This window comes from Mytilus galloprovincialis, chromosome 12, assembly GCF_965363235.1.
Source record: "Mytilus galloprovincialis chromosome 12, xbMytGall1.hap1.1, whole genome shotgun sequence".
Taxonomy (NCBI): Eukaryota; Metazoa; Mollusca; class Bivalvia; order Mytilida; family Mytilidae; genus Mytilus; species Mytilus galloprovincialis.
The window spans coordinates 62,129,684-62,143,958 of NC_134849.1; the positions used below are offsets into that span (position 1 = coordinate 62,129,684).

The 14,275-nt window shown below is 32.6% G+C and overlaps 1 protein-coding gene across 1 annotated transcript in view; it reads left to right on the forward strand.

Annotated features, from left to right (window-relative positions):
• The window catches only part of LOC143054485 (uncharacterized), a 114,826-nt gene that overhangs the window by 31,184 nt on the left and 69,367 nt on the right, over positions 1-14,275 (forward strand). The window contains exon 5 of the mRNA XM_076227509.1: positions 12,591-12,833. Within this exon, the coding sequence (XP_076083624.1) occupies positions 12,591-12,833 (243 nt within the window). The remainder of the gene's footprint in view (positions 1-12,590; positions 12,834-14,275) is intronic.

Consider the following 14,275-nt stretch of genomic DNA (forward strand, 5'->3'; position numbering starts at 1 on the left):
CTGATCATATTTAGAAGACAAACTAATTGGCGTGCTAAAAAGCTTGTAAAAAAATTGGAATAATTGATGTAAAGCTATGTTAAACACCTACAATCAGACTTGCTTTAAACTGCATTTTCCATATCTGTTAGATACTTATACATGTAAAATTGCCAAATTCTGAAAATCGATGCCAAAAATGACTCTTACATGACATATATAAGCTAGTGTAGTATATGGCATTTAGGTGTTATAGAAAGCTGACTATTTTATTTTAAAGGTAATTAAGCTTTTTAAAACTGATTATGGACTATAAAGTGGCACCTTGCTAAAGTTCTTCAGTAGGAAATGAACTCGAGGAATATATCATACAAATTTTCCTTTGATATTTCATTAAATAAACTTTTTATTATTTAACTTACATTTTGCCATTCGCATTTCTTACGACGAACAGAACTAGTTCATTCATTTACCTCTTAGTTTCATCTTTTCCTTACTTATTTCAATTCGTTTTAAATATTGTATATACTGCCTTAATGATAACATGACTTTAATTGTTAGCTAGGCATTACTAATTATGGATTCTGTAATTTCCGCTAAAAAAACCTAAGTTTACCGAATGATCTCATCATACATCAATCTCATCATACATCAAACATCATCATCACCATCAAATCATCACCTTCATCAACAAAAAATGTATAATGTTGTGACCACTTCATATAATGTTGTGAGCACTTGATATAATGTTGTGACCACTGCGTATAATGTTGTGAGCACTTAATATAATGTTGTGAGCACTTAATATAATGTTGTGAGCACTTAATATAATGTTGTGAGCACTTAATATAATGTTGTGAGCACTTAATAATGTCTTGATATAATGTGGTGAGCACTTAATATAATGTTGTGAGCACTTAATAATGTCTTGATATAATGTGGTGAGCACTTAATATAATGTTGTGAGCACTTAATATAATGTTGTGAGCACTGCATATAATGGTGTGAGCACTGCATATAATGGTGTGAGCACTGCATATAATGTTGTGAGCACTGCATATAATGCTGATCATTAACATAAGGCAGTCATGGCGTTCCATAATATTTAGTTAATGGAATGAATTTAGGATGTATATACTAACTGTTTGCAGATAGTTGATATTTTCTCTCAAATACTGCAAAACAGAATAACTTCATATTTGGTCAGCAGCTTGTTTTGATAAGTTGTAACTAACATGTTTACACTTTGATTATCTATCAGACACCTACTTCTTGCTTTCCAGTATTTGAATTACGAGTGGAGGTATGCTTAGCACAACAAATCATGTTTTCTTGTTTTATTTTTTAAATATTTGGTTTTGTAGAAATGTAAATTGTTTATGGTAATACGAGATTCACATTCAGCTTTTGATTAGAAAATATTTAGGATGATATTTACTTTTTGTCTGGCCTTGACAAATTCATTGAGACAAGACTCTGGCCTGCTGTTGGTGGTGTCAACAATTTGTTAAACTTTGTGATAAGTTCAGGTAATGGTGAACCATAAACGGAAGGTCAGTGATACTTGGAATGCAGTTGTTTCAGCATTGTCACATCAAATTTCCATGGAGTCAATTTGGCCTGCCCCCTCAGTCATGGTCTATTGACTTTGAAATTTGAAATTAGTTTAAAAGTTTAAAGTTTGTGATAAATGTCACTTTAAGAGGGACCCCTTATGGTAAGTAAATGATAATTGGTAATCAGTTGTATTTTGAAAATATTGCTTTTATCCGTTTGGCCAATACACAAATACAAAGGTCTGAAAAAAATATGCCATACTGATGATTCATTTATTTTCGTGGGTACCAAATTTTGTGGATTAAGGAAAACTTCGTGGATATTTAATTTCATGGTTTTGCTGAGGTATGCATACACGCCTATAAAAAAATTGTTATTCGTTGCACATTTAGTGGTTCACCTGTACCCATGAAATCAACGAAAATTGGTATCCAACGAATAATAAGGAATCCACAGTATATCATATCGGTTAAAGTTTCTGATATTAAAATTCCTGCGATCTTACTATTGTGGGGGTATTTAGGTTCATTCCCAGTACAGATTGCGATATTAGTATCACTAAGGCCTAAAAAAAATAATGTTGTGTTTCCAATCACCCCCTTGAAATTTTGAAGGGACGGTAGGTAGGGATTTATTTTTTTTTTTTTTTTTTTTTTTTTTATAATATTATGAAATAAGCTTAAGTTATATAAAACTCAATTTCCAGTTACCAGACAAAAGTTTGAAATTTAATAGAAAGTGATTGATTACCCACTTTAAAAATCTCCCCGAGATAACTTTTAGTTTACCCCTTTTAGAATCCCCCTGAAATAACTTTTAGTTTACCCCCTTTTAAAATACCCCTGAAAAAAGTCCAAACCTAAAAAAAAATTAGGCAGCACTTCCCCTAGGAAATTAGCTTTTTAAACCCAATTCCCCTATTTCAGGACCAAAAGTTTGGGATTGTCAGAGAAAGAAATTGAGAAGATGTGAGGCAGATTCATTTATAGGAACATGAACTAAACATCATCCCAAATACAGATAGACAAATATATTATATACACTGTTCCCTGGCAGGACACTTTCTTTTGGCTAAGCATCTGTGGCTTTTCATCAGAATGTCTAAAGCGTTGATTGGCTGACCAGTTTCAGATGGATTAATATCAGGTTCATTTTGAAGAAGGGTCTGGCATGAAAATTTGATAAATTTAATTCCAAAAGATTGCATTGTTCCAACAGTTGTGTTATTGTCATCAATCTCGGTCCAGTCATTTTTGCCGGTGGCTGAGCACAAAATTTGTGTTGTGTATTTTTTTTCACCGATGTTAGATGAATTTCATAGCTAATGTCAAAAAAGGTGTTACTTTCTGTACAATTTAGAAATATTTTTTTCTCTGCGAAATGGTCACACTTTCCGCGTTGAACATTGAATAGGACGCGTTATGTTGCCATGTTCAAACACTGACAAATGAAAATAACTACTGCGCATGCTCCCGCATATATAATTAGCCAAGAAGATTCCACTTTCCAGTACATTCTAAAAATAAGCCTCGAGTTTAAAATTAGCGTTGTTTTCTTTTGGGGCGATAAAAAGATCAAGGGACTTAGAATTTTTTATTTTCTTTCAGAAAAAACGGTCGGTAGGTATACAAATTATTTTTTTTCCCACATCAGCTTTAAAAACTTTCGAGTCGGGGGTCTAAAGGACGGTCGGTCTAGTGACCGGAAACACAACATTTTTTTAAAGGCCTAATATGAAATAAATAACACCAACTCCAGCTGGACAAGAGCAGTACTTTTAACCTTACTTTTAATATTCGTTTGGACTTTTCTTTGAATTGCTTATAAGGGACACCCAAGCTGAACTTTCAGCAAAATAAGCCGGAATCCTCCTCAAATTTATTTAAATTAGCAGAGGTCAAATCTATAAAGTCCAGCTGGACTTTTACAAAAATTCGTCTAAAAAAATCAAGCTAGCATTATATGGGCTCTAAATAGTCAAGCTGGTCTTTGCATAGGCTGGCTGAATATATTAAGTCCTGCTGGACTTTTGACAGATGATCTCACTTTTTCTTCATATGGTTTATTCTTCTGATTTAATTTGCAGCATACATGTTATCTGAAAATACAAAAAAAAAACTATTGCATTATATATAAGTATTCATATATTCTGGTTATTTCTTGTTTCATTAAGTTTTACCCTTGTCCGTACGTCTGTACGTCTCTAAATTGGTTTTCGTTCTATAACTTTAGTTTGCCTCAACCAAATTTTATGAAACTTATGCACAATGCTTATTACCACTAAACACAGATTGAATTTTGGTGGCATCACTTTTACCATTCGAGAGTTATGTCCCTTCAGTTTTTCTTCAGATGGTTTATTCCTCTGATTTAATTAGCAGCTTCCCCTGGCATACATGTTATTTATAAATACAAAAAAAAACGATTGCATTATGCATAAATCTTGTTTTTTAGTTTTTTATGACTCGCTGTTGCGGATTGGGGCCATTAAGTTTTACCCTATTCCGTCGGTCCGTCTGTCGGTAAATCAGTGCATCTCTAAATTGTTTTCCATTCTCTAACTTTAGTGTGCCTCAACCAAATGTTATGAAACTTATACACAACGCTTACTACCATAAAACACAAATCATGATATAATTTTGGTGGCGTCACTTTTACTGTTCTAAAATTATGCCCCTTTACAAATTGAAAAAATGTTGAATTTTTCCTTTCCGTTCTCTAACTTTAGTTTGCCTCAACCAAACGTTATGAAACTTCTGCACAATGCTTATTATTACAAAACACAGATCAAATTTGAATTTTGGTGGCGTCAATTTTACTGTTCTAAAGTTATGCCCCTTTACAAATTGAAAAAATGTTGAATTTTTCGTTTCCGTTCTCTAACTTTAGTTTGCCTCAACCAAACGTTATGAAACTTCTGCACAATTAATGCTTAATATTACAAAACACAGATCAAGTTTGAATTTTGGTGGCGTCACTTTTACTGTTCTTAAGTTATGCCCCTTTACAAATTGAAAAAATGTTGAATTTTTCGTTTCCGTTCTCTAACTTTAGTTTGCCTCAACCAAATGTTATGAAACTCATAAACAATGCTTATTCCCACAAAACACAGATCAATTACAAATTTAGATAGATTCTCTTTTACATTTCTTGAGTTATGTCCCTTTATAACGTTAAGGGCATACGATACAGTTACAGGTGAGGTAATGACGTTGCTAACGTAAAATGTTATTTTCGCGACGTCAAACTGTGACATATCAGGAAAAGATGCATTTTTCGACTGATTTTTTTCAATCAAACTGATTTAATTTGAAAACAAGTGCATGGACCCCTTTTTTTTAAAACAACATTTTGTTTCATTTTGCAGGGAGATTATGTGGACCAAATTTTATAAAACTGTAAATAGTGCAATTTTTTTAATTTTGATAAATGTACAGCAAAAACATATGTTTTTTTCTCAATCCATGTCCATTTGATAAACTTGATAAATATAAGTTATTTCTGAATAAAAAAAAAGCATAAATTTTTAGGAGACTTATAAAATACAGAAATTACAAATTATTTAACAAAAAACAATTTGGGTTTTTCTTTTAAAACAAAGAAGTTATGTCTTTCTTTCGAAAAAAAAAATATGGCCACACATCCGAATTTTTAGCAAATATACAAAATTTCGACCTCATTTAACTAAAAAAAATAGCACATGCAGGTATATTTTTTATTACATATTTGTTTTAATCAGGCAAAAAATAGCCTCTATGAAAATTTTCATCAAACTCTAAATACAGGATCAAAACTGTATTGTATGCCCTGAAATGCAAGCGGGGGCATCATCTGTGTCCCATGGACACATTCCCCATTTATTTTTTACTGAGTTAATAACAGAAATAGGAGATGGTTAATTGAGATTTTAAATGCAAAAGTATGTTTAGCCTAATTCGAATAACTTTTTTTTTTAACATTAACAAGAAGTTACATCATTCTGTAAATCACTTCCACTATTACTTAACCAAAGTAAATATAAAAATCATTCATTGATGAAGAGGAAAGCTTAAGAGAAAATATAAAACGACAAATTTATATGCATTTGAAATCCAAAATTAGAATTGACTGTGACAGGGCAGACAAGATGAAACTACATAAGTATATCATTTTAGTTTTTATGCCCCACCTACGATAGTAGAGGGGCATTATGTTTTCTGGTCTGTGCTTCCGTTCGTCTGTTCGTTTGTCCGTTCGTTTGTTAGTCTGTCTGTGCATCCGTTCGCTTCAGGTTAAAGATTTTGGACGACAGGAAGAGTAGCTACACAAGGTCCAAACGCATTTAATATGTCACCAAAAGTCTGCCGAAACCTATCCTCAGTTTGTTCCACCATATTTTGCGAGTGCTGCAAATCTTAATACAACTACATCTGTCTCAGTGCTACCTAAAATTACGTTTTACAACAATTTTCATAATCATGCCGTACATGGACAAACATTTGTGTATCTGCTTCTCCATGCTTACAAGGTGGTAGCTGGAAAGTATCCTTATTGGAATTGCAAAGAATATGTTCACCATGAGTAAAATGCACATCTTTATTAGTCTCTAAAGAAGCAATTATGTCGGCAAGAAACTTGAAAATTTCGTTTCGTTGTCATCTTCACATAGAAAACTTCTCCCAACCCCTGGTGTTCTACCAGAACGAACACCTTTCCGTCTAGCACAAGAACCTTGCCTTTGTCTAGTCACAGCTAGCCTTATAAATTATTCATTTAGTAAACAACAAATACAATGTCTACTCTTGAATACTGGCAGTATGACATGAAATATGTTTGCTCAACAAGTTGGCCTTCAATTAACCAATGCTGCCCAACCAAAGATAAATATGTCAGAATTTGGATCAGCAACTCGCAAAATGTTTCAAGTATACCCATTTGCACCGATTTAATACCACTGTTTAAAGTGACATCCTGAGACAAAAATGGAGGAGCAGTTTGTTTTTTATGGATAAAGAATTATTCCAAGTCAATTTGTCTACTGTGACAAGAAATAAAAGTCTAGAAAAGATATCACAATCACTTTTAATGTTCTCTAGCTTTGTTTTTGACAAAAACGTTTACAGTTTTTATTTTACGGACTTAATAGGAAGTTGTTCTTTTTGATCAGGTTATAAAAAGCAGGTTCTCCTTCGTTTTGAATTTGCTTCAAAAGATCGTCATATTGTTTGCCTTTGATCTTTTTAAAGATATCCTTTTGTGTTTTTCGTAGAGTCTTCATTAAGTCATCCGTCTGTTATAGAATGCCTCAAACCAAAAGATCTTTCAAATTCATCTGATAGTCTATTGACTTCTGGTCCAGCTACCATCCATATGTCTAAAAGAGATCTTCGGTTAAACTTATGACAACAACATCGCCCTTCACAATTGCATTATTCTGTTTTTTTGTCTGATCAATTGTACTAATTAAAAATATTTGCTGGTCTTACGTACAGTGAAATTATCATTTTTAAAATCAATTTCCACCTCGATAAAAGGCCAAGTGAGCTTTTCTCATCACTTGTCGTCCGTCGTCCGTCGTCGTTAACTTTTACAAAAATCTTCTCCCCTGAAACTACTGGGCCAAATTAAACCAAACTTGGCCAAAATCAATATTGGGGTATCTTGTTTAAAACATGTGTCCAGTGACCCGGCCAACCAACCAAGATGGCTAAAACTAGAACATTTGGGTAAAATGCAGTTTTTGGCTTATAACTCAAAAACCAAAGCATTTAGAGCAAATCTGACAAGGGGTAAAATTTTGTAGTAGGTCAAGATCTATCTGTCCTGAAATTTTCAAATGAATCGTACAACCTGTTGTTAGGTTGCTGCCCCTGAATTGGTAATTTTAAGAAATTTTGCTGTTTTTGGTTATTATCTTGAATATTATTATAGATAAAGATAAACTGTAAAAAGCAACAATGTTCAGCAAAGTAAGATTTACAAGTAAGTCAACCTGACCGAAATGGTCAGTTGACCCCTTTAGAAGTTATTGCCCTTTATAGTCAATGTTTAACCATTGTTTTTAAATCTTAGTTAGGCCTAAATTAAAATATTGTTTGTTTGCCCTTTCCGACCCTATGTTTTGAAACAGGGTAGGTAGGTAGGTAAAATATTTTATTTTTCTTTCCCAAAAAATAATTTAGCTCGGTACATTTTTTGTCAGGGGTAGGCAGGTAGGTATAATATTTTATTTTATAGATACAAAATCTGCATGGATAAGGGCAAACGATACAGTTACAGTGAAGGTAATGACGTTGCTAACGTAAAATGTTATTTTCGCGACGTCAAACTCTGACATATCGGGAAAAGATGCATTTTTCGACTGACTTTTATCATTCAAACTGATTTAATTTGAAAAAGAATGCATGGACCCCTATTTTTTAAAACAGCAATTTGTTTCATTTTGCAAGGAGATTATGTGACCCAAATTTTATAAAACTGTAAATAGTGCAATTTTTTTAATTTTGATAAACATGCAGCAAAAATGACGTTTTTCCCTCTATTCATGAACATTTGATAAATATAGAGTTATTTCGCAATAAAAATTGCATAATTTTTAATGATACTTATAAAATGCAGAAATTACCGATTATTTAACAAAAACCATTTTGTGTTTATCTTTTAAAACAAAAAAGTTATGTCTTTCTTTCGAAAAAGAAAATACGGACACAAATCTGAATATTGAGCAAATATACAAAATTTCGACCTTATTTTACTCAAAAAGTAGCACATGAAGGTATATTTTTTATTACATATTTGATTTAATCAGGTAAAAAATAGCCTATATGCAAATTTTCATCAACTTGTAAATACAAGTTCAAAACTGTATCGTATGCCCTTAAGTATGCTTTTGCTAATAAGTTTCTAGGACTATTAGTATAATAGTCCAAGTTTTGAAAAAAAAATATCATGTAGAATGTGAAGTTAATTCATTTGCACTACAATTTTTTTCAAATTTCAAAATATAGGGCTGTGCGGCATATTTTAAACGTTTACATACCTGGAATTTTTAAGAATTTTAACTTGCACTAATAGTACTATGATATGTACCTTGAACGCTTACTTCAAGGTTCAAACCTAAAGTTTTTCTGTAAGCAGGTAAGATATAATTTTGTTCTGGTAAAATATGTCCGGGCAGAAATACATTGTACATTACTAGTAGAAAAAGTCCCTAGAGTGTTTAAATTTTTGTGTGTGCCTGTGTTTCCAATAAAAATGCTACAAGACTTGAAACTCAATTGTCACGTATTTTACACCGCATTTATAAATTGCATAATTTTTAATGATACTTATAAAATGCAGAAATTACCGATTATTTAACAAAAACCATTTTGTGTTTATCTTTTAAAACAAAAAAGTTATGTCTTTCTTTCGAAAAAGAAAATACGGACACAAATCTGAATATTGAGCAAATATACAAAATTTCGACCTTATTTTACTCAAAAAGTAGCACATGAAGGTATATTTTTTATTACATATTTGATTTAATCAGGTAAAAAATAGCCTATATGCAAATTTTCATCAACTTGTAAATACAAGTTCAAAACTGTATCGTATGCCCTTAAGTATGCTTTTGCTAATAAGTTTCTAGGACTATTAGTATAATAGTCCAAGTTTTGAAAAAAAAATATCATGTAGAATGTGAAGTTAATTCATTTGCACTACAATTTTTTTCAAATTTCAAAATATAGGGCTGTGCGGCATATTTTAAACGTTTACATACCTGGAATTTTTAAGAATTTTAACTTGCACTAATAGTACTATGATATGTACCTTGAACGCTTACTTCAAGGTTCAAACCTAAAGTTTTTCTGTAAGCAGGTAAGATATAATTTTGTTCTGGTAAAATATGTCCGGGCAGAAATACATTGTACATTACTAGTAGAAAAAGTCCCTAGAGTGTTTAAATTTTTGTGTGTGCCTGTGTTTCCAATAAAAATGCTACAAGACTTGAAACTCAATTGTCACGTATTTTACACCGCATTTATAAATTGCATAATTTTTAATGATACTTATAAAATGCAGAAATTACCGATTATTTAACAAAAACCATTTTGTGTTTATCTTTTAAAACAAAAAAGTTATGTCTTTCTTTCGAAAAAGAAAATACGGACACAAATCTGAATATTGAGCAAATATACAAAATTTCGACCTTATTTTACTCAAAAAGTAGCACATGAAGGTATATTTTTTATTACATATTTGATTTAATCAGGTAAAAAATAGCCTATATGCAAATTTTCATCAACTTGTAAATACAAGTTCAAAACTGTATCGTATGCCCTTAAGTATGCTTTTGCTAATAAGTTTCTAGGACTATTAGTATAATAGTCCAAGTTTTGAAAAAAAAATATCATGTAGAATGTGAAGTTAATTCATTTGCACTACAATTTTTTTCAAATTTCAAAATATAGGGCTGTGCGGCATATTTTAAACGTTTACATACCTGGAATTTTTAAGAATTTTAACTTGCACTAATAGTACTATGATATGTACCTTGAACGCTTACTTCAAGGTTCAAACCTAAAGTTTTTCTGTAAGCAGGTAAGATATAATTTTGTTCTGGTAAAATATGTCCGGGCAGAAATACATTGTACATTACTAGTAGAAAAAGTCCCTAGAGTGTTTAAATTTTTGTGTGTGCCTGTGTTTCCAATAAAAATGCTACAAGACTTGAAACTCAATTGTCACGTATTTTACACCGCATTTATAAATTGCATAATTTTTAATGATACTTATAAAATGCAGAAATTACCGATTATTTAACAAAAACCATTTTGTGTTTATCTTTTAAAACAAAAAAGTTATGTCTTTCTTTCGAAAAAGAAAATACGGACACAAATCTGAATATTGAGCAAATATACAAAATTTCGACCTTATTTTACTCAAAAAGTAGCACATGAAGGTATATTTTTTATTACATATTTGATTTAATCAGGTAAAAAATAGCCTATATGCAAATTTTCATCAACTTGTAAATACAAGTTCAAAACTGTATCGTATGCCCTTAAGTATGCTTTTGCTAATAAGTTTCTAGGACTATTAGTATAATAGTCCAAGTTTTGAAAAAAAAATATCATGTAGAATGTGAAGTTAATTCATTTGCACTACAATTTTTTTCAAATTTCAAAATATAGGGCTGTGCGGCATATTTTAAACGTTTACATACCTGGAATTTTTAAGAATTTTAACTTGCACTAATAGTACTATGATATGTACCTTGAACGCTTACTTCAAGGTTCAAACCTAAAGTTTTTCTGTAAGCAGGTAAGATATAATTTTGTTCTTGTAAAATATGTCCGGGCAGAAATACATTGTACATTACTAGTAGAAAAAGTCCCTAGAGTGTTTAAATTTTTGTGTGTGCCTGTGTTTCCAATAAAAATGCTACAAGACTTGAAACTCAATTGTCACGTATTTTACACCGCATTTATAAATGATCTGTATGGAAAAACTTGGCGATTTTACTGCCAAATATTCTCTCCTTTACAGACCTTTGGTTCATGTCACATATAAATCAGAATATATCAATGCTGGTCGAAGGCATCATTAAACATAATCATTCTAATCTACGGACCACCAAAGGCCATCCCTACATAGGATACAAAGTCTGTTTACAAAATATTTTGTACACACGTTGATAATTAATTGTATTGGACGAACTTTTTTTGAATGAACCCTGCTCTTCACGTATAAAGACACGGAGTTAAGTTCGTTAAATCATGATTTCAAAGCTTTCAACATCGATTTCAAACAAATGCTTTGAAACTCCAAATGCAAGTGTTCATTCATGTCAAACGCTCATGTGATACCAAACAGACTAGACCTTATACAGGAAAGATAAAACCTGAGAATTCCGGTAAAAAAGTTTTGAGCGGGAAATACAAATATAAGATTTTTGGTAGGAACAAAAAATAAAATAAAATAAAATCTTGCTGGTAAACATAAATAAAAGATTTTCAGGCGGAACGAATTTATAGGGTCGGTCGGTAAAGGGCAAACAAACAATATTTTAATTTAAGCCTTATCTTTTACAAAAATCTTCTCCTCTGAAACTACTGGGCCAAATTATTCCAAACTTGGCCACAATCATCAGGGTATTTAGTTTGAAAAATGTGTCCGGTGACCCGGCCAATTAACCAAGATGGCCGCCATGGCTAAAAATAGAACATAGGTGTAAAATGCAGTTTTTGGCTTAAAACTCAAAAACCAAAGCATTTAGAGCAAATCTGACAATGATTAAAATTGTTTATCAGGTAAAGATCTATCTGCCATGAAATTTTCAGATGAATCGGACAACCCGTTGTTGGGTTGCTGCCCCTGAATTGGTAATTTTATGGAAATTTTGCCGTTTTTGGTTATTATCTTGAATATTTATATAGATAGAGATAAACTGTAAACAGCAATAATGTTCAGCAAAATAAGATCTACAAATAAGGCAACATGACCAAAATTGTCAATTGACCCCTTAAGGAGTTATTGCCCTTTATAGTCAATTTTTAACATTTCATAAATTTTGGTAAATTTAAAAAAAATATTTTCCACTGTAATTACTGGGCCAAGATCATTATAAATAGAGATAATTGTAGCAACAAGAATGTTCAGTACAGTAAGATATACATACACGTCACCATCAACAAAACACAATTTTGTCGTGAATTTATCTGTGTCCATTGTTTAATATGCACAAAGACCAAAGTGAGCGACACAGGCTCTTGAGAGCCTCTAGTTTTATATGATTTCAAAAACCCAGGTAGAATCAGGTGAGCGATACAGGCTCTTGAGAGCCTCTAGTTATAGCTAGAGAAGTATAAAAAAGTTTCCTGTTCATGATTTCATCTGATCTTCAATATGACTTTCATAGATTTCTTTTAGATAACTGGACGTTACACAAGCAACAATCAATCAATCCATGTTTGACATAGAATTTTAATGATTTGTTAATGAAAAATATTAATAACAAACTTAAATCAGTGAACAAATCTTTATTGAACTTGGACTAAATGACCTTTTTATAGAAACCGTTTTAATTACAGATCCAATCCACACACAGACAAAGTCTGCTATGTTAAACAGGTTACTTGGCAGTGGAACGTATGCTTCCTTTGACATGCGCTGTATGGTAACAGGCCAGTTCGGGGTCGGAAAATCAAGTCTTGTCAAGCTCTTAGCTGGTGATATCATCCCAGAAGGAAGATATCCCACCGATGGGATTTCCCTTATAGAAGGTCGCTGTGGCCTCGATGTAGAGACTAGAAGCTGGATTTATATTGATCCAGGTAGGGATATCTACAACATTATAACTTTTCTATTAAATTTGAATACTTCTTTGGTATCTTCCAACTCTCTACATGCTCTATTAGCTTCAGAATCAGGTCATCTTTATAACTTGAAAAGTAAAGAGTATAAAATACTGTACTAAATTATGTCTATAGAGTATACAGTACATCCAGGTTATTGTATGGGGAGGCCATAAATGTTTAGAGTATACAGTAAGTATCTCCCAGTACATCCAGATTATTGTACGGGGAGACCATAGATGTATAGAGTATACAGTATGTATCTCCGAGTACATCCAGGTTATTGTACGGGGAGGCCATAGATGTTTAGAGTATACAGTAAGTATCTCCCAGTACATCCAGGTTATTGTACGGGGAAACCATAGATGTATAGAGTATACAGTATGTATCTCCCAGTACATCCAGGTTATTGTACGGGGAGGCCATAGATGTTTAGAGTATACAGTAAGTATCTCCCAGTACATCCAGGTTATTGTACGGGGAAACCATAGATGTATAGAGTATACAGTATGTATCTCCCAGTACATCCAGGTTATTGTACAGGGAGGCCATAGATGTTTAGAGTATACAGTAAGTATCTCCAAGTACATCCAGGTTATTGTACGGGGAAACCATAGATGCATAGAGTATACAGTATGTATCTCCCTGTACATCCAGGTTATTGTACGGGGAAACCACAGATGTATAGAGTATACAACATGTATCTCCCAGTACATCCAGGTTATTGTACGGGGAAACCATAGATGTATAGAGTATACAACATGTGTCTCACAGTCATCCAGGTTATTGTACGGGGAGGCCATAGATGTATAGAGTATACAGTAAGTATCTCCCAGTACATCCAGGTTATTGTACGGGGAAACCATAGATGTATAGAGTATACAACATGTATCTCACAGTCATCCAGGTTATTGTACGGGGAGACCATAGATGTATAGAGTATACAGTAAGTATCTCCCAGTACATCCAGGTTATTGTACGGGGAGACCACAGATGTTTAGAGTATACAGTAAGTATCTCCCAGTACATCCAGGTTATTAAACGGGTAGACCATAGATGTTTATAGTATACAGTAAGTATCTCCCAGTACATCCCGATTATTGTACGGGGAGGCCATATATGTTTAGAGTATACAGTAAGTATCTCCCAGTACATCCAGGTTATTGTACGGGGAGACCACAGATGTTTAGAGTATACAGTAAGTATCTCCCAGTACATCCAGGTTATTATACCGGTAGACCATAGATGTTTATAGTATACAGTAAGTATCTCCCAGTACATCCAGATTATTGTACGGGGAGGCCATAGATGTTTAGAGTATACAGTAAGTATCTCCCAGTACATCCAGGTTATTGTACGGGGAAACCATAGATGTATAGAGTATACAACATGTATCTCCCAGTACATCCAGGTTATAGTAC